Source organism: Tympanuchus pallidicinctus, unplaced genomic scaffold, assembly GCF_026119805.1.
Source record: "Tympanuchus pallidicinctus isolate F22 unplaced genomic scaffold, pur_lepc_1.0 scaffold16, whole genome shotgun sequence".
In the NCBI taxonomy this organism is placed as follows: Eukaryota; Metazoa; Chordata; class Aves; order Galliformes; family Phasianidae; genus Tympanuchus; species Tympanuchus pallidicinctus.
Genome location: NW_026294679.1, coordinates 34,137,091 through 34,157,870, shown reverse-complemented (window position 1 = coordinate 34,157,870; position 20,780 = coordinate 34,137,091). Strand labels below are relative to the sequence as shown.

The 20,780-nt window shown below is 41.1% G+C and overlaps 1 protein-coding gene across 4 annotated transcripts in view; it reads right to left on the bottom strand.

The window, feature by feature from the left end:
- Positions 1-2,948: 2,948 nt before the first annotated feature.
- MINPP1 (multiple inositol-polyphosphate phosphatase 1) overlaps positions 2,949-20,780 on the bottom strand; it is a 40,612-nt gene continuing 22,780 nt past the window's right edge. For 2 of the 4 annotated variants that reach the window (XM_052677591.1, XM_052677587.1), the window contains exons 3-5: positions 20,679-20,776; positions 19,530-19,663; positions 4,806-6,853 (exon numbers count right to left, since the gene is read on the bottom strand). In XM_052677591.1, coding sequence (XP_052533551.1) covers positions 6,454-6,853; positions 19,530-19,663; positions 20,679-20,776 — 632 coding nt within the window. In that variant the 3' untranslated portion in view covers positions 4,806-6,453. Of the gene's footprint in view, positions 3,896-4,805; positions 6,854-16,733; positions 17,761-19,529; positions 19,664-20,678; positions 20,777-20,780 lie in introns of those variants that run through there. The other 2 variants (XM_052677588.1, XM_052677589.1) reach the window with 2 other exon arrangements.

Sequence of the window (20,780 nt, the reverse complement as noted above, 5' to 3'; positions counted from 1 at the left end):
GAAAGCATGGAGATCCAGTTGGTACTGATACTGGAGGCTTTCAGCAAGTTCCAAACAGTTTCAGCAGTTTTACCAACACCTGCTAGGAAAACTGAGCACACACTGATGAGATAGAAGGTCCTGGCAAGGCTGAATGACAGGCTAAGGAGAAGAAAACAGGAGGCTGAAGCAGCCACTTTGTGAAATGAGTCCTGCAGGACTGTGCCTGTCAACAGCCTGGAAAAGGGAAAACGTGACAATATGTGCTGAGGACCCAGGGTCATCCCAGAAGAGAAGGGACTGCAAAAGTGCTTTAAAAGACACAGCAAGCGTTTAAACCTAGGAGATTTGGATTGTTCCTGGGAACAGCAAACTGCAGCATGGCAGGTAGAGGAAACCGGAAAAAAAAAAAACAAACCAAAAACAACCTGAGCTGATCACCACATCCCAGGAGTGAGATAGAGGTCACAGGAAGGACACACAGACACTACGACCCACTGCTCACTACCCATAAAGGACAGCAGAAAATAAATGAGATGCTCTTGGGAATAGAAAACTAAGGAGAAAACAGCATTTTGCCCCTCCTGAAGCCCTTGAATACAGGCAGCAAATCCAGTTCAGTAAATATGAAGGTTACTCAGAAAGTAATGCCTCCTGTGTTGTTCTGTTGGCCCCCGGTGTCAGAGGTGGATGTTGGTGGTACAGCGGTAGGGGCTGAACCTTCCCACCAATATCCCATTCCATGCTGTTGCCATGGGACAGATGGCAGCAGAGGGGCAATTTGACAGAATGGTGTCTGACATGGGAGTGCACGTGAAGCAAAGGTGTGTCACTGAATTCTTCCACGTGGAAGACGTAGCACCCATTCACATTTATCAATGCTTGCTGAATATTTACAGAAACCAACCAGTGGATGTGAGCATAGAGAGGCAGTAGGTGTGAAACACTGTGAAACAGCATGTCACCTCTGCTGATGTAGATTTTTATGAGCACAGCATGCAGGCTGCTGATGAAAATATAGAGCTGATGGTAGTGATTATGTTGAAAAATGCATGTTTTGTACCTAAGAATTTGATCTATCAAGTAGTATTATTGTGCTCTTTGTATCTGTTGTACTTGCCATGGAAATAAATAGGAAGCATTACTTTCAGAGTGACCTACATACCTGTGTGCACGTGTATATCTATATACAGGCACAAGATAAAACCAAGCCAAAAGTCCAAATAGCAATGACAGCAACAAAAAGAACATAATGACTCCAGTACAAGGAACAAATAAACAAGAGGTACCTCCAATCAGGGAGAAAGGAGAAGTCATAAGTAGCACAGCTGGATGCAAGGAGATGAAATGTTTTCACTTCTTTCCCAATACGGATGCTCCAGGGACTCTGAGGAACTGCTGGTATTTAGGACAACACTGGAACAAGATCCGTATCACACAAAATGATTCAAGAACTGCAAGAACACATGCCAAACATAGACATTTGCATAATTTCTGACAATCAACTTTTTAAACTTTGTTAATTAACTCTGTTAATTGACTATGTCAGAAAGCTGTTACGTATTTAAATCTAGGCTGCTGCAGACGTGGCTGAATTTCCAGTCTAACAGGTGGCAGGTTCAAACAAAAAGATAGGAGAGTCACAAAGCCACAGCATCCGCCATGTCCCACTACAAGCCAGTTTAAGGCTTTGGGGTTGGAAAGCAACAGGAGAGCCTTGTAGAAGAGAAATTCACTTAGAGCTATACAAAAAGCTAGTCATAGATCTGCTCTCCTTACTCCTACATCTCCCTTTCTGCTTTGCTGCAGGATGAAGGAGTTCCACTTCCCACCCACCAAAGCAGCACAGAAACCAGCCAGGACTTTCGGCAACAACAAAACCCACTTCCACACCATGCATATAAACAAAGCATGACCTCACCAGCACATGGAAACATGGGGTGATGAAGCTCTGGCATCAGGTCAATAAATTCACAAGAGAAGGAAAGGCTGGGGGAAAAAAAAATTCCCCAGAAATCACGAAGTTAGGAGCTCTTGCTGGCTTGCCTGCTCCTGGCCAATTGCTGGTGCTGCACTACAGTGGTCTTACCAGTACATACCGTTTGCACTTGCACAGAGTTCCTTCTTTTTTTTTTTTTTTTGGAACATAACTGATTAACCTTCACTGAGGATAGAGGACAACATTGCAGCACAGTAAGGTCAGCATGGTCTGTGACTGAACATCAGGAGGCACTGCCTGTAATTTCATGTCCAAGAAAGCAAGAAGAGAAACTATTATTTGTTACACAAGCAACTACAAATCAAGTTGATTAAATTAACCTCCCTTTGCAAATTTATGCATATAATAAAAGTAACTGTTTAATGATAATACTTGCATTTAAACTAATTTTTAAGAAGTGTGTGTATGGCAGGGCTGCTCTTCTTTTCCATTCCCAAGAAGCAAGTCCTGCTTGGTTAAAATAATTTTGCCTTTTTTCCTATTCCTGTACAGGTATTTTAAACAAAGCAGCATCAATTGCTTTCTAATTCATTATAACAGACTTTGGAGAAATGAGGAAAGAGCCTTTGATCAAAGATATGAGTTCATTCATAGCACAGTCAGGAAAGTGCTGCAGGCAAAGCTTTTATGTAGAGAATTAACAAACTAACAGATACTCACTCATGAGGATCTACTGTAAGTATCTATAAAAGGACAGGTCAGAATGTATTGCATGAGGTTTGTTTCTAATTCTTCTTTATGAAATGAACTTTGATTTCACATGAGAGGGTGATAATGTTTAAGAAAATAGCACTGCATCAGATCCTGGACCACAGAGAAGGATGTGCATTGCTCACTTCAGAATGCAGGACACCTCCAGGCACCTGGTAATACCTGTGAAAAGCTTGCCAGGAGGCTATCATCCGTTTCAAATCCGTGCTCCTGGAAAGAAGAGTAAGTTTTCAACTCAAGTCAAAATGAGAAAGTAAAATGTCAATTAATGTACTTTAATATTAAGCATGCAGCAGCGTGAAGACTGGAAACACCAGAGACACACTGCAGGAACAGCAGTCTGTCAAATGTGTTTGAAGCAGAATACAGGCATGATGCTACATACTGCGTTATTGTTGCTCATAAAACAGGTGAAGTGCGCAGTTTTATTTCACAGCAGTGAAAATCCAAAACCAGTTACCCAAATTCATCCAGTCAGTCCCACAGTATCACAAAGTTATGTTACATGCAGCATCAGAGAGCTTCATGCCAGCCAGAATTACAGCAGCAATACTTACTAGAAGGAAAAAATAAGCTTTCCAGAAACATTAGTAAAGCTTTAGACATCCAAAATTAAATATATTTCAAGTGTGTTTAATGCCAGCATCCAAGAACACAGTCTGTGTCTTCCATCAATGAAAGGTTCCAGTTTGGGTGAAGTTACACACAGAGTTGTCACTGGAGGCCTGAGGTGAGGGGTTCTGCCTGGAGCTGCGTGCAGAAGGCGAAGGCATCATTTTCCTTGCAGGGCTTTTCTGGGATGGGCCAACTTGCAGTGCCATGAGAGGTGGCAGCCTGTTTGCATTGCTTCACTGAGCCAGTGCCCAACTTCATGGAAATACATTGATCCTGTTTGGTTTCCTTTTTAGTCTATGTACAAATTTATTTTTGGTTGCTTGAGGATGTGTGTTTTCTGTTCTTTTTAAATAACAGAGTCATATGAAGTCATATCCCTAGCAGTCAGAATTAGTCACATGCACTCATAAACATCCCAACACAGCTGCTGCAGCAGTTGTGCAAGATTTCCGTGCTCAGTCTCTAATTATGCCAGCTGAGTGAGTGGGGGCAGTCTTTGCATACAGATCACAAATTGCACATTTTCCCTCTTGGTTAACTGGTGATATCTGCTGTAGATAAACCCACTGCACTGGAGATACAAACAGACCCCTAAGCCAAGGCAAAACAGAAACAGTCTCTGAAGAGTTGCACAGAATTGTTCTATCAAGCTACCATCTTTAACACAGAAACAAATGATGCCTCACCACAAAAATAATTGTTTGGTTCTTCCACCTTATCTGGTTCATGATCTAAGAAAAAACAGGGCAATGCATTCTTCCTCTGCAAAGAACACAGTATCTTTAACAAACACAGAGGGTAACGGAATAGACAAATGGAAACCTTCCACTTATCTCCAGCAGTAAAGCTTGCATTTCTTCTGTTCACATCGTGAATTATCATAAGATGACTCAACCAGAAAAAAAAAAGTTCGAAGGTGAATTTTCTCCTTACGTCTGCTATTTATCATATTTCACCACCTTTACATAGAAGTTTCTTTCTTCATAGCTTTGCCTCAAACACTGCCTCACAATAAAGTTCATAACAGGCACCTGTCACAGTAACTACACTCAATTGACTCAGTCTCAAAGCAGTATCATGCTAAAAAGGAGACAAAGCTGATATAAAATAGCATTAAAAGTCATATGCTGGAGTTGGCAACCACTGAAAAACCATAGGTGTTTCAGTGCAGCTGTCCTCCCTAGCCACCTCCTCTGTTTCAGAAACAGACCTGCAGAGCTAAAACATGCAAGAATTCTACCAGGACATCAGTACTAAAATATTCACTAGCTTTAATCAGTACTACTGCTGACCAGAATCACAGCCTCCATGGAAGTCAGTGCACTAAGGAAACAGAACCTACGTCCTACTCCATGAAGAATACTTAGATTAAAACAACAAAAACAGACAGGAAAAATCCTCATGGTGATTTCACTCATAAAATGATATCCTAAAAAGAAGCTTTTCAGTTGCTCCTTAACTTACAGATATATAAACTCAGAAGTGTTTTATTGAAGGTGTATTTGAAAAAAAAAAAAAAAAGGTGACAGAAGTCCAAGTCCTCTAGAAAAAAAGATGAACCAAGTCCGCCAATACTTAAACTTCTAAACTTTAAACTAGTTCAGGTTTCTCTTCCTTTTTCTTTCCTTTCCCTCCATCAGTTAAGTTTTCAGTTTTGATGATGAGGCTACCTAAGTAAATGAAAGTATAAATGTTTACAGTGCCTATGGCACTCCTGTGGTAACAGGTTATACCACCCCTTCACCCTCTCCCCTGTCAACACAGCAAAATACCCCTCACTTTATGGGCTGAGCTCTGGAGCACTTGTTACAGGGCACACACATGTCAGGAGCTACCAGCGCCATAAAACCACACCTACATTTGCTTTGGGACCAGCCATTCCCTTCCAGGCAATGAAGGGACTTTTATTTGACTTGCTGTATTTTGGACATTTCTGGACAATTATCTTGATTTCTTTTTTTTTTCTGTTTTACTGTTGAACTCTGAAATACTTTCTCAGCAGCAAGTAAATCTGCTTTAAGTGCAGATACACTAATGAGATGACCACTACCTTCATGCAGTTAATTTCTTTAAAATCAGCTCAATTTCAAGAACAAGCTGGTGTATTGAGTGGATAAGGCCTAAGTGATACTCGGTTCTTGCAGAAGTCAAGTCCCAGCCAGATACTTCTCACAGTCTGAAGCCTGCCCAGACTTAGGGTAAGCACCTATCCTGTTCCAAGCAGCAGGATGCACTGGAGACCTCCAGAAGTTCTAAGAAAACTTTCAGTATTTGAGGAGGACCAAGATGTTCAAATTGCTTGCAGAGCCTCACCTGAATGCCCCAGCCCCAACATTAACACGAGAAATTGATGGTGGCAAGTGAAAGGAAACACCAGACTGCTCAGAGAACAACTGCTGCATGGCCACTTTTCCTTTCAAGAGCTCTGGAATATCTCCCACTCCCTCATTCTTCCTCCCTTCTCTTTCAGGAGAATTTACTTACCATGATGGCTAACTTGCAGTGCTGGATGAGTCGATGAGAACTTAAGAAACATAAATCCTTGTCCCTTCACAGGTGGACAGTGCACATAGCAACTCCTCCTCCTGTCAGTGCTAGAGTGAGATGCTCATGTGGTGCTGTCCAGGCAAAAGCTGGGCAACTATAGAGAAGTAGCATATATTCTTTCCCTGCTAGGGGCTCAGGAAAAGGAGTTAAAAAAGCTCACAAGTTTAAATTATTTCATGCCTGCCATAGGAAAACAAGAGCTAGCAAAAAGGCAGCACGAAGCAATATTGAATTAGTTCAAGCACCTTCAGCTCTGACAAAATAAACAGTTATCCCAGCTCTAAATTCTATCAACAACACATTCATAAGAGGAATGACCTAGAAAATTACTTGTCTGTACACATAAATATACAGGCACACTTTGTCTTCCACCACATTTGTTACCAATACTCAGGGACATCCTGTTACAGAATTTGGTTTTGTCATTCATCTTACGTAATAAATAAACAGTGCACTACTGAGACAACCCAGGTAAATAATGGCCATCAAATGTGCAGGCTTAGAGAGTTGACACAGCAGCATTTCATCCAAAGCGCTTGTTCACAACGTCTGTTGAAGAAAACTGAGATCGGTTTCCAAGTCAGCCACTCCATTTAATTCCCTCAAAGTTCATCAGTAACAGTACCATTGAACTTGGGCAATTCACACTCTTCTTCAAAGTGACAGTTCTGAAGGATGTCCTTGTAATAGCTCTTGAGGTCTGCGTATGTAGAGATGGTTTCATTTGAATGATGAAAGAGCATTAGCTTTTCATTCAGCAACAGCTGCACTTGGTACTCCTCCTTGGAGGTCTTTGCTTGGTCACAGTGGTAGAGCACAAACACCAGGTTGGCTGCATAAGGCACAATCCGGCCACTGCGGAATTTCCGATGTGCCTGGCGCATGTAATTGTTTGCCCGGAGGGGCTCAGCATCTTTGAAGAAGCCCATAAGAGCAAGAAGTGGCTGAAGTGTTTCTGCATGTCCAACTTGTACAATCAAAGGTGAAGAAATGGGTTTTGAACTAAAGAGAAAAAGGAAAGGATCAGCAACAGCTTGTACTGCACAGCAAACATACCAGCACCACAGCTGTCAGCAGTGAAGGCTTACAGCAGTAGACTTTGAACTTGTTGTACTTCAATTTGTGATAACAGCCTGTTTCAGGATTTCAGTACATACAGGGTTTAATTTAAAAGAAAAAAAGAAAATCAGCACCTGAGTTTTCCAACCTATGCTTGTCCCACCTGAAGCTATTGGCTCTTAGGAAGAATGTAAGAATTTGTAGCGAACGTAATTAGGGTAGAGCTAGAGTGTAACATAAATCAGTGAAATACAAGCAAAACCCTGTCTTAAGGCGTATATTCATACACTTGGAGCAGCTCTCAGTCTTCCTGTGTAAATGCAGCTGCTTGCGCTCTTCCCAGCTACGGACAGATCCTGTGAGCATGCTACAGTTAATCACAGGATCACCAAGTTTGGAGAAGACCTACAAGATCATCCAGTCCAAGGTTTGTAAACAGCAGTGCCTCCTCCCATTAAGGATTTTAGACAGGAGCAGCAAATCTGCAAGGCTATGTTAATGGACAAACCAAATCAAGCCCTCAGCTGTCAGCATGTGGAGGCCCCAGGACATCCCAGCAACTCAGAATTCCCTCAGCACAGATCACTGAATCATAGAATGGTCTGGGTTGAAAAGGACCACAATGCTCATCTAGTTTCAACCCCCCTGCTATGTGCAGGGTTGCCAACCATCAGACTAGGCTGCCCAGAGCCAAGTCCAGCCTGGCCTTGATCCATTGTGAACAGGTGTAACCACTCTCCCATCACAGACCATTTGTAAAACGTCCCTGAGATTTTATTCTATTGTAACTCCATAAGCACTACAGGCTTCACAGATTTGCTGTAGCACAAACCTGTTTCCAACATCTAGCAGTTTTTCCCAGGGTATCATGGTGTGGTTAACAAGAATAATTTCAGTTATTGTTGGTAGTTGTTGTTCCCTAACAGCACCGAAGTAACCAAATAATAGAACACAATGAACCATGGAGAGAGCACATCCACAAAGACAAATTACTTACTACTAAAACACAATCTAACAATTCTGAATACTTAAAAAAAAAATCTAAATTTTTAAATGTTTTTTTAATAAGCTTTTTTATAAATTAATCCTTGATGTGGTGAAGAGAAGCTCGCTCATAGACTGTCGTCGCTTTAGACCTGGAAACTTTCAAGGTTTTCATATTACTTTTGCTAGGCTTGGGAGTAGAAACTTTGCATGACTGCTGTAATAAAGGAAAAGTGACAATTTGGTTTCAATATGAAAACTACACCTAACCACAGACTTATCCACACATTAACCATAGCAAAACCCCACTTCCCTCTGACCTAACCACAACCACCTGATTGCCCAAGTGGCAAACAGATTACTGATTTAACGCACAACCTGCTTTTCCTTCTCCACCATTTATCAGTGCCTATTACCCAGCAAGAGTGCTGCTACTGCTGATCCTGCAACCGCCTGTTCGCCAAGAAGATCACACTCCCTCCACACATAGCCAGCAGAAGGAGTCAGAGATCAAAGCCTAACAGCCTAACCTGGCCTATCAGATGGGGCTCAGCGCAAGGACAAAAGGCAGTGGCTCACAGCAGTTCCGAAGCAGCAGCCCAAGGAATGGCTGCCCCCTGCTTTCTGGAACCACCTCCAAGGGGTGCTCAGAAGCTCGAGTCACACACAGTCAGACAAAGGGTGACATCTGGCCACACTCCTGCTTGCCCTCCACCACTGAAGTCCACCCACAGATGGGGCACATCTTGATTGGCCTGGAAAGGAGGTGTTTCCTCTGCTCTGAAGCAACTGAAAAATGGTTAACTGGGGGATTTGCTTGCAAACACAAACTCTGACCAACTTGGCATGACAGCCTCTGTATCGCCCACCTGCTACAACCAGTCTTTGTGCAGTGTGAAACGTGCCTTGTACAGCACCGCTCAGCCTTCTGCCTATCCTCCCTGGACATGTACATACAGTTACACACACTCGTCCCTCAGACACGTCATATAAAAAAGAAAAATCAGAAACCTGCCTGTTTCCTGCTCCAATGAAGTGGTACAGCCACAGAAAGGATCTGTGTGTTTCCTCCAACCCACACGCACCTTTTCTGCACCAAGAGGTCCACTCACTGCAGACTGCTGCCAGCTCCTCTAAAACCCGAGATTCTGCCTGCATTTCTCTCCATTTTATTCATGGCCTTTTTACCTAATTTTAAACCTGTAAAGCTTTTAGATCCTTCAACCTCTTTCCTTCCCATTCCCCTCTTGCTCAACTGACCAGCCAACTTACAGCCCTCCTCCACACACATCGCTAGGTTTTAGGGTGCATTACACCCATCTTGTCAAACAACAAATAGGAACAGCAATAAAAATGCTTGCCTAGAGAAGACAGAAGGACATTTCCTTTGACCTGCAATTTCCAGCTCAAATGACTAGGTCAGATTTGCACATTTCAAAGCCCACAAAGCTCCTTCCACAATCCTCCCTGGTTGGAACAATCTCTCTTATGTTGAAGAAATGCACTGCATCTGCAGCACTTCTTAGCTTCCCGTTTTTTCCCCAGCCATTTACAACATGCCTACATCCAAACAGACTCATCTTCACCTGTGACCTGCCTGTGCTAGTAAAATCACACATCTATCCCTACCATCCCCCTTTCTTGCATTTTCGTTCATTTTTTACCCAAGAAAGGGATCTTCCCCTCCAGACAGCTCCTTTTCTTTAGTAAGGAAACCTGTTGAAGACTTATTGGAAAAAACCATGACGAAAATCTAGACTGTATCTCCCAGCTCACCACATTTGCATGCCTGTTGATTTTCTCCCGAGAGTTCCAAAAATGCAAAAGAACCAAGTTGACACTCTTCTGGTATATCACACTCACCAAGATGCTCAGCAACGCTAGTCTCAATCGTTATTTCCGCTAACCTGGCCTGCATTTTTTATTCTCTCCTGGAGATGCTTTTTCATTTATTCCTGTTCTTCTAAATCATCACACTTGCCAGTCCATAGGAACTTTATGTTTGAAGTCACCACTCACTGGTTGTCACTTCAGACATTTCACTCAAGTCCTTTAAGCTGGGTGAGAAGTACCCAGCTGTAGCAACCCAAAACATTTTCATTTTGCTCCAGCAGCATGCTTTATACCTGCTTGTTTCTAAGTGTGGAAATTTGTGTCTTTTATTTTACTATGCAAGGAAGCCAACAATATGCTGCCAGAGTCTCCAAAAAGCATTATTCACTTGCACTGGATTTCATCACCACCCACCATCCTCTTTTCCTCTCTCTGCCCTCCTAAGTAATGCTAAGATAGAAATGTATTTAACATTGTGGCTTTATAGAAGGTTTGGCCTTGCTCATCAGCTGATGCCAGCAGGAATTCTAGGATGGAAGTGAACGACAAAAACATGGCTAACTTGTTTTTTAAATCAAAACAGCAAAAAAAGGAATAAAGTTATAGCGCATATACACACCAAGAGAAGTGTTACAGAACAATCAAAAGCCTCGTGAAGGCAAACATGGAACAAACAAGGAGGTTGCTCTCACTCTAACTACACTTAGTATTTTGTCTCCTGAAATCCTCATGCTGACAGGTCAAACCACTTGGGAGACAAAACAAACCTCTGTCATTCACAGCAGAGCCGGCATATTATTTTAATAAGGATTAAAACTGTTTCACTGTATGATACAACCCCACCTTCTTAACAGTCTCTTTATGACTGTATAATTGAAAATCTTCCTGGACTCTCAGCAGCACCGGATGTTTGATTTCTTGTCTAGGACTACTCAAGCACTCCCTGTTCAACCAACATGGTCATGACTATGGTTCACACTGAGCATCTTATTATCTAAGGACAATAAAAATCAACAGTAAGGTTAAAAGAGCAATGGTAAAGTAGTACTTTTAATTACAGTGAAATCAATAAGAATTGCCCATTTGCAGCATGTGCAAAGGTTATTACTGTCCAGATGTTTCTGATAAAGACAAAACAGAAGCAGACAGTGCAATCAGCGGAGCACTGAACAGTAGCACAAGCTAATCAAACTCTGAAGGGTCGAGACAGCAACACTCAATCTTCTTTGGGATCAAATAATGACTCAGCACTGCCTATCAGCACCAGACAAAGTTCTCAGTATCGTACTAAAGCTAGTGATAATCCAAGTTTCCCCCTTCCCCTTACATTAATGACTTGAGAAAGCAAAGAAACCGTCTAATTTCCAACTTCTAAGTTGAAGAAATTGTACGTAAATAAAACCTTGCCATAAAATACTAGAGTTTGCCTGCAAGTTATTACTGATGATTGCTATCGTGATTTTACGAAGTGCCTCCAATGGAGCAGAAGCAGCTCTCACTGGGCAGAAAGAGCAGCTGAGCTCATTCACAAGATGTGAGGACATTAGCTTCTGCACTGCCCTCTCTGTAACCTTGGAAGTACATCTGACCATAGCTGAAAATGAAGAATGTTCATGAGCACTATCTACCCCCCAAAAAGGCCTGTATAGAAGCACAGGATTTATCATGCAAACAATTTTCAGTTCTCCTTGATCTTTGCAGATATGGGTTTAACACTGATTCTTCTGCATCAGCACACCCATCTTCAACAGTCGCTTGCTCCTTCTCCTCTCGGTCTACTGATGTACCATCTTGGATATGGAAGAAGTCACCTTACTTTCAAAAAAAGTTCATTTCCTAAGCACTAATGTGACTTTTGGCTAGTGATAACCCCAAACCCAAGAGATAGTGAGATAAGAAGAAACATTTCCTGCAGCAGCATTTAACTGGCTGGCCTTCAAATATTATGTAAAAATTCCCCCAGCAACTTCAGAAGAGAAGTTTTAACAACTGTTAACAAGAAAGCTTAGACCACATCTTATCCCAGACTGACACGCAAAAAAAAACCAGGACCAAGGACTCAAACCCCTCTATTTTCAGCTAAAGAATGAATTCTCCATCAATCCCACATCCCTCTGTGATTTATTTCAGGAAGAAAAAAGAAAAAGAAAATAAAAACAAACAGAAGAACCCTTGATTTGCAAGAGAACAGCGGAAAGCAGGGAATGCAGGGGTAGCAGTGGACCTGAGAGGCAGCAGAAACCTTAGAGGTGCTGTTCTGAGTGCTGTTAACAGGTAGGAAAAGAAGAAAAATCTCTGAAATGATATCAAGTCCTTGCGCATGAAAGTTTCACTTATAACAGCATAACAGACTGCTGTGCTGGTTCATTCTCAGAAGCAGTACCAACACAACGGGCCACCACAAACACTGTTGAGATGGACATTTCCTTCCGGTCTAGCAAGGATGTCCATGAGGTCCTTCAAGGAAAAAGCGAGCTTGAAAAGCTGAGAAAGAGCACTCATCTAAAATTCAAATTAAACAGCAATACCTTTTATCTAGTCTTATAGAAGTTAACTTCAGAGATTTTGTAGTTTCAAATGCTCCTTTCCTAATGAACCTACCTCTTACGTTCCTCAGGAACTCTGAGATCAATTGCACCATGGCAGCAGCAGCATACTGATACTAAATATTTGTATATTAGCTGCCAAGCGCTGGTTAGCTTTTTTCCTTGTTTTTGAATTCCTTCAATAAAAGGCTATGACCCTATAAAAATGCTGAGATATCTTTTCAGAGAAATTCTGAGAAAGGAAATATTAGGCAATTAATCTGAAGTTAAGTACATTCTGGGAAGTTTCAAAGTCATAAACAATACTTTAAATGCCTAGGTCCAGGAATAGCCACGCTTTCCCAGAGAAGGCCCCCCGTCCTGTCAGAGAAAAGTCAGTGACCACACACACATTTCAGAAACACAGGCACAGGGATGCTGCTGTACGCACTGCAAGCACCCCTAGAGAATCCTGTCTCTACCTGGTTTCTCCAAAAACACCCCTTCAGCCCCATCTTTGAATGATGAAGCTATCAAACTCAAACGTACCATACAGTACAAAGTGCCAGGGCCAAACTGTTTGAGCTGTTTACAGTATTAGTGGAAGTAACCAATTCCTCTCGTTTTCTGAAATCAAAACAAGGCTTGAATATTTTTCAGGTGTCTCACTGTAAGCAGTACAGTCTGTTCACCTGTAGAGCTGATATACTGTTGTGTGAAACAAACACCTTATTAAAGAAATTTCACCTAGCACTACTCTCTCTGAATGGATCAAGCAACTCTTTGGCACGTTACTATTCACCATGTAATTAGCAGATGAGATTAGTCCTGAAGCTCATCACAAGCTCTCCTAGACTGCCCCAAAAGACAATCCCATACAAAGAGGACACCCCCAAAGCAGTCTCGTATGAAGAACAGTATTTACTGCTAAATGATTACATAAGGTTATCAATTGTGTCAGGAATGGGCCTGCAGAGAGGGAGGGAATTTACAGAGAACAATAAAAGCTATCAATAAATTAGCAAACTAATCTGTTTACATTATGGCTCAGCCTTGTACAGTTACGAAGATCAATCTCGAAGTTCAAATATGTCTTTTTTATTTTTATTTAATAAAAAAAACAACTTAAAATCTCTGTACTGGAGGAAATCATTAAATATTCTGTTCCTTGTATATGCACTTAGGTTAGAATTTTGAACCACCAGCCATGCAAGAGCCTTCTAGCAATCCATCTGGACAGTACAGACAGATATATTATGTTCTCAGGAACAAGAAAGGTAGGTTTGATAAGCATCTGAAGCTAGAATGAAAAGGGTAAAATAGCTTTAGTTTTTAGGATAGTTGATATCTTTGAAGGGTGCCACAACCATTTCTTCGGGCTTTTTTTTTGTTTCTTTTTTTTAAACTCACCTTTACTCAGTTATGGAGCTGTTATGGTTGGTGCATTTCTGAAAGATTAGCAGCTTCATACTGCATAAACCATCAAAACACAGGGATCTCTCACTGACACTCACAGCTCCTGTTGGTGGTTCCAAGATTTGCAGGCCCTCTCTCCCACAATTTTAGCCTATCACAAAGCTTGGCCAATGGATTCAGAAGTTGCTTGTGCAATTCAGAAGGGCAGATTCATCTTTGGTTATTTAGCAATATGTTAGAAGGAAAATAAATTGTAGTAGGTTTCACTCACTAACTTTGTACAACATAAACAACTCATACTGAATTGAAAACACATCAATCAAAAAATTCACAGTTCCAGTATAGAAAAAGAAACCAACAGTTCAGGGAAGAGTATTACCACGTTGGCTTCTCTGCCATATTGCTGCATGGTCTGATTGTTTGCTATCCATAACAGATGTGAGAAGAATTTAATCCTTTCCTTTTCACAAAAACAAAGCTCTTTATGGACTCGGATAACATCCCAAATATGCCATTTTAGCACAATTCACCTGGTTTAACTTCACTCCTATTGTTTTGTTTTGGTTTTATCTTCTAAATAAGAAACTTTTTATGGGAGAGTTGTGGCACTCAAACTCTCCCTAGACATGTTATCACTGTATTGCCTTAAAGACTGGCAAGAAGGCATAGAGGAATGTGGTCTTGGAAGAACCTATTTGACAGTGGTAAGGTCCCAAGGAAAAGAAGTTAACCTTTACTGGACATTAGTGTTTTATTGCTACTGAAGGTGCAGGAGAATTGAGATACTAAACATTCATGTCCAAGACATTGAAGTTGTAACTCCAATACCAACTCTCTAGTGGTCTTATAGTTAAAATCTGGAGAATTTGAATAACTTTCATCATTTTCTTAAGGGCCGGCTAATCACCACAAGATAGTTTTCCCAGAAGAAAGAAGAGTGAACTTTAATAAGGCAAATAATTAGGCAAATAATCAGAAATCTGATGAGCAATCAGATTGCTGGGTCAATAGATCTTCATGGAAGGAACAGGGTTAAAAGTAAAAGCTCTCATTTTAGTTGAGCTGTAACAAGGAATGGAAATGAGACAAACTGCTACATACAAATATTTGAAATATGCTATAAAATGTAGAGCTGTCGGTGCCATTCTCTACCAACAAGCCTAGAACAGAAACACAAATCCAGACACCACAACTCCTTGCTTGAGCAGAAATGCTCTAACTGCTGCTACTGGATAGCCCAAACTAAACTTTCCTTAAAAAAACAAACAAACAAACAAAAAAGAACTTGGAGCAACTGAAAGATTCTAGAAATAAAATCATTCTTCCTGTAGTATTGGAATAAATCAGAGATATATCAGTGTTATACACAGCTAAATAAGATGACATTTTGCCACCACAGCGGCTCATTTTCTGAGCAATGAACAGCTGCAGATGTACTAAATCTGTTGCCCCAAAGTTGTAGTATACCATTAAAGATATACTTATAACACCATATAGTAATAACAACGCATGCATACACAACCAAATATTTTCTACGATTAAAACATGCGCATGTTTTCCTTTCATATGATTTCTTGTTCTCAGTTGTACTCTCAAACTGCTACAGCTCCCCAAATAAGTCTCCCTCTCCAGCGCTGGTGGTGGCAGATTTCCACGTATTTTTAAGCGCACCAGGTTGCCTAACAGAGGCTGTACTTAAGCCTTCAGTGCTTTAATACTGCCACCTGACGTCGTGGGATGGGGTTACATGCTCCTTTTGCAGAAGGCAATAAGCTTGAGATGTCTTCAACCCCCACTTCGGAAGACACAGGGTAAGCAGACTGCTCACCCAGCTTCGAATTTTGCCAGATCTCCATTTTTGCCAGGGTCGTCATTCTTTACACGTGCACAAACTCACTGCCTCCATCCAGAGTAACAACAACACAATGAACTGAAAGTGATTCTTCCCAATTAAATTTTTACACTATCTTTAAATACCACAGATCTGTGCAAGCATTCTTGCTTTTATAATATATTCCAGAAATCATTGAAAATTGTGAAGTCATTTGCCATTATTTTAAACTTCTGTCAATTTCTTAACATAGGTTTCACTGAATACATCACATCATTCTTCAGACGACGTGTTTTGGGTAAATTTTGCTTGATTCATTTTCTTGGCCTTTAGCAGACATAAATTTGTATTTACATTTGTCTATCAGAAATCGGACTACTAGAGATGATCCCCTGGGTTAGGATGTAAGTTCGTGTTTTCCAGTCGGTTATCTCCTGCACAATTCCCCATTCTTCCATAGAATGGGAGATGCTCTCCTGTACTTAGGAAGGACTCTCCCTCTCAGCTACATGTCCTGCAGCATATGCCATGGAACAACTTTCCCAAATAAAACAACTTTCCTGAAGTTATCCCTGGGAGATCAGCAGTCCCTAAGAATGGCACTGGCAGTAGGCTGGCTAGTTGTTCAGTTAGCTATTTGCAGAGTGCCAGCATATATTGGATCGACTGAAAATGTTCCTCTCTTCCATGCTCTGAGAGGGCTCTCCTGGCTGGGAGGAGGAGGCAAGCTTCCTCCCACATAATCATGACAATCATGACTCTCTGTTTATGGTAACAAACAGAGATGAGGGTGTAGCAGCTCCAAGGGCAGCCAAGGGAGCTCAAGGATTAGCTGGTTGGGCTCAGTGGTCTTAGAGGTGTCTTCTGACCTCAGTGATTCCATCAGTTGTGCTCTGTCGTTCGGAGGTCCAGGCTTATTGGTGCCAGTGTCATGGAGCCACATGCTTGATTCACAAGGGATTGCAACACCACCCATGGTGAGCAACAGGGTGATGTAGGATAGAGTGCCTCTCAGCACCTCAGTTTAGATTAGAATGACATGTTTTAAGTATTACAATTGAACTCGATGATCCTTATAGATTGCTCCAAACCTGGGATATTCTGTGATTCTGATTCCACAGCCTAAGCTCTAAGACAGGATGAGATTATCTCAATCCTTCACTGCTCTGCCTCCCACACCCGCTCTTCCCAAGAAATTTGGGGGCTGCTGAATAAGCTGTCAATAAACTAGAAGTGCAGATGTGAATTTTGTCTATTTATTACAAAGTTGATACACAGTTAAGAATTAAAGCTACTAAGTAGCACTAAAGGATTTCAAAGGCCTTCACTGCTCATAGAATAAATACACTAAAAGCAAATAGAACAGATCATTCTCCTTATATGAGACAAGCTACATTAAGAAGTTATTTTTTATGTTTCAGAAGGGCACAGGGGTTTTGCTCTGCTTGTCTGCTCACTTTTAACCTGCTCTTCATCTCCTCATTGTTTTTATTTTCTGTCTTCATAGAGGCAGACACAGCATATACGGAAGACTTCACAGCAGTGTGCTTGTCAATCTGTTCACAGTTGGATGTTAATGACCTGTGGTCTCATGCATTTTTTACTTAGCTTCCCAGTAGGCTGAAGAAACGATACAGGAGAGGTTTATTTAAATGGCAATCTAGCATAACCACAGCTTTGACTCCACCACCCTCAAAATGAGAGGGATCAGCAGCTCTGACAGCCTTGGATTTCCAAAAACCAGAATGATTTGACAGCACAGTGTCCAGGCTGGCAGCAGAGAGGTGGGTATCAACAGCCACCTCCTTCTGCCCACCCTTCCTTCACAATTAGTCCTCAGTGCTATGTTGGTTTCATGCTTACAACTGACAAGTTCTAGCCTGTTCATAGCAAAATGAAGAGGGCTTAACGCAGAGCATCTCTGCACCCAGCAGTTTTGGGTGTTGAAGCACAACAAAAAGACCAACTAACAATTTGAGAATTCTGGTACAATTGACTTAACAGTCAGTTCTATCACTGTTGATGTTTAACTTAGATCTTCAACGGGCAAAAATCTAAATGAACAACTTCTTCACAGTCCTCTCTGCTAAGAAATTATTGGCGTTACAGAATGGTTGAGGTGGCAAAGGATCTCTGGAGGCTGTATCCCAGAGCAGTGTCAAGGCAGCTTTTGAAGATCTCCAAGGAGGAAGACTTCACAATTTCTTTTTTCCTCTAATCCAAAACTGCAAGGCTACCTCTACTTTCAATCTGTCAAATGACTGGGGAAAATAAAGTGCTTTCTTACACATTATCAAGTAAAAAAACACACAGATATCGCTTCAAGTATCAGTGACTTAAGCTTTTGTTCCTGAAATACTTCTGAAATAATACTGAAATAATTTACATATTTTTGACCTACTTCAGTACCCTAAATTTAGAACTAAAGGCCCAAAGATGCTAGGAATGCAAGTACATCCACCACATACAGCTACTCTTTCTGTATCAATATCAAAGCTGAATTTGCTCGCCTCAAGCTACTCGTACATTGATTCCAATAATCAATTTAAAGGTACAATCTTTATTCAATCTTGATATCACCTCCTTGATTTTGTGTACTTTTGTAAACATTTGTACACTTACCTGCTCAGGTATTGATTCACATGGTTGATCACTAAGTTATGAATTTGCAATTCCTCTGTTTGAACAACATTAATATAGGTTGCAAATTATTTTCATATGCACTGTTTTTAAGCCTTACGCAGCTCTCAAAAATTTTATTACTGGCACTTGAAAGCAAATACAGGTAATTTTGTGACATAAACACCCAAACTTGTAACTAAAGCCTTTGTTTTCTATGCTGTTCTCTCTTCGCTACAACATATCACTGCTACTGACCGAAACCAGCTGATAGGAGTAAACAATACACACAGTAACACAGGCATCTTGTCTATAACTTTAAACCTCCAAGGGCGCATTAAAGGCAATTTTTGAGGGCTGTAAGAGTTCTTGGAAGCAGTACCATTGCTGTCCTTCCTTCTCTGACACAAAATGACTTGTCAAACCATGGAACTAGCTGAACACAAACCACTTCACCAGACCAGCCTCCTCTGAAGATTCTTGCTTGTGCTGTCTTTGAGTCTGTTAACAGATACTTGTGGGACCTAACAACTTCCTACACCTACAGCATTGTTCCCAATGGGCACTTTTGCTGCAAATGAGTAAGGATGTGAAGCTAAATACCAAGAGAGAGCTCCTGGGCTGGTGGCTAAATTACTCATGGTGCTCTCATGTTCGTACAACAAACCAAGGCTTTTACAACAGCTTCAGGGCTCAAATGCCTGTACAGGACACTGAGCATACTGCCTAAGTTCGCCTTTCTGCAGTTACAAAGAAGCAGGCATGACAAGGCTGGTTTGCTGTTGCAGTTCAGGCTTGGTGGATTTTGCAGCAGACAGTTCTCATCTAGGGTTACTGAGTGTTTGGGTTCACTTGGAATAATTGCTCTTTTGTAATTGCATTTCACCACCTTCAGCCTGAACAGAAAGCTTTAATAGCACAAGAGATATCAAACACGTGAGGAAAGAAAACAAGACTTTCATGCTGAAGTGTTCAAGTAACCACAAAGCAGAATATATCATGCTGCTTTTTTTAAACCCACACTTTCACCACAAATGCTTTTTAACAAAGACATTTTAAACAAAAAGTTCATTGTTCAGCAGGAAAAAAACTACCACTGTCAGACACAGTAACTGGCTGTCCCTTGGAGGCCTGTGCAGATCAATAAGTTAAACGATGAAAATAAATCCACTGAGCACAAGAGCATCAATGGGAAAAAAACAAAACAAAAAACCTATTAACATTCTATGATAACAATGCTCTATTAATGGTTTTATTCTGTTACAAATTCTCCTAACCAAACTCTTCCAGCATTCTTGTGTCTGAAGTGTTTAACTCTTGTTCATATTAAATCCAACTCAGGATTAACCACAGAAAGGCTTGCAGTCAACACAAAAGCTTTTTTTTTTTTTTTTTTTTTTTTTAAATTTACCTTCTGCTCTCATCCACTGCTTTGTCCAATTGCTGGAAGATGTCCTGGAATAAAATGCAGCTGGAGCGACTATTGATGTCATAACCATATCCTCTCTTCCAATATTGCTTCAGGTCATTCAGGTACTCCAGTACCTAAAGTTACACAGTTTACAAGTTTTTATTATTGCATACAGTGAGGAGAAAAAAAAAAGCCCACCACCTCATTAATGGAGCTTTAATTTCTTACTCCATGCGTGTAATTTCACAATGAACACCAATTGCTGCTGCACTGCTGGGCAACTCACTTGTAGGTCTTCCTTTGAGATCGAGCAGAGCTGCTCAAACACCCCATATTCTTCACGTGTCTAATAACCACTTAATGAACGAGCTTTCACCCCCTCACTAAGTTAATAGAAGGGAACTGCACAAATTCCTGCTGACCCTCCTCCTCTTTGAGAGGAGACCACTTCTTCCTGACATCATTGTCTACCCTTTGGCCAACCATGTCCCTGTGTAGGGGCTTCCTGTCTTAGACAGGTCTGCTCAGCTTCCTTTAGGAGCCTCTGCAGGGGCCCTGCTGAACATATTTTGCAGTGTAAAGTAAATGACATCACCCTTAATCCCCAAATCTCTCCAAAGGGTAATCAGGTGCTTTTTGAATAAAGGGGAATCCAAAGCAAGGCATATTTATCCAGGTTCTACTAGATTTATTAACAGGAATTAGATTTAGAGATCTGATAGGCTTCAAAAAAGAAGTCACAGAGGATCTAGAAGACCTTATTAGCTGTCTTCTAGAGTCAAGACATTTTATCATATAAAAATAACTTACACAAAACAAAGTTGTCCAGAGCATTTCAGGTGTTACAGAAAGAAAAAGCATTTCGTGAATTAAGCGTGCAATAGGAAAAGATTGTTTTAATCAGGACAAATTAAGGCTCTGCCAGTATTTAAGTTTCTGAACGCAGAAGGTATTTCAGTCCTACCGTTTGATTAACCCACAGCTCTTTGGAGACCAATGCAGCACTAATGAAGCATTGAACCTCATGAAGGTTGAAGAACAAGGGGCACAGAACTTACAACTTCTGACTGCCCACAGAACAACATCCAAACACTGAAGCAACTTCTGAAGGCTTCGCAAACCTCTCTGCCCTCTGCATTTAGCACCTACCTTAGCATCCTCTTCACTGAAGAGTGAACACCACGGGGACGTCACATTTTTTATAGCCAACTCATATGAGCAAGTGAGGAAAGCCACTTGAACAAGATCTGC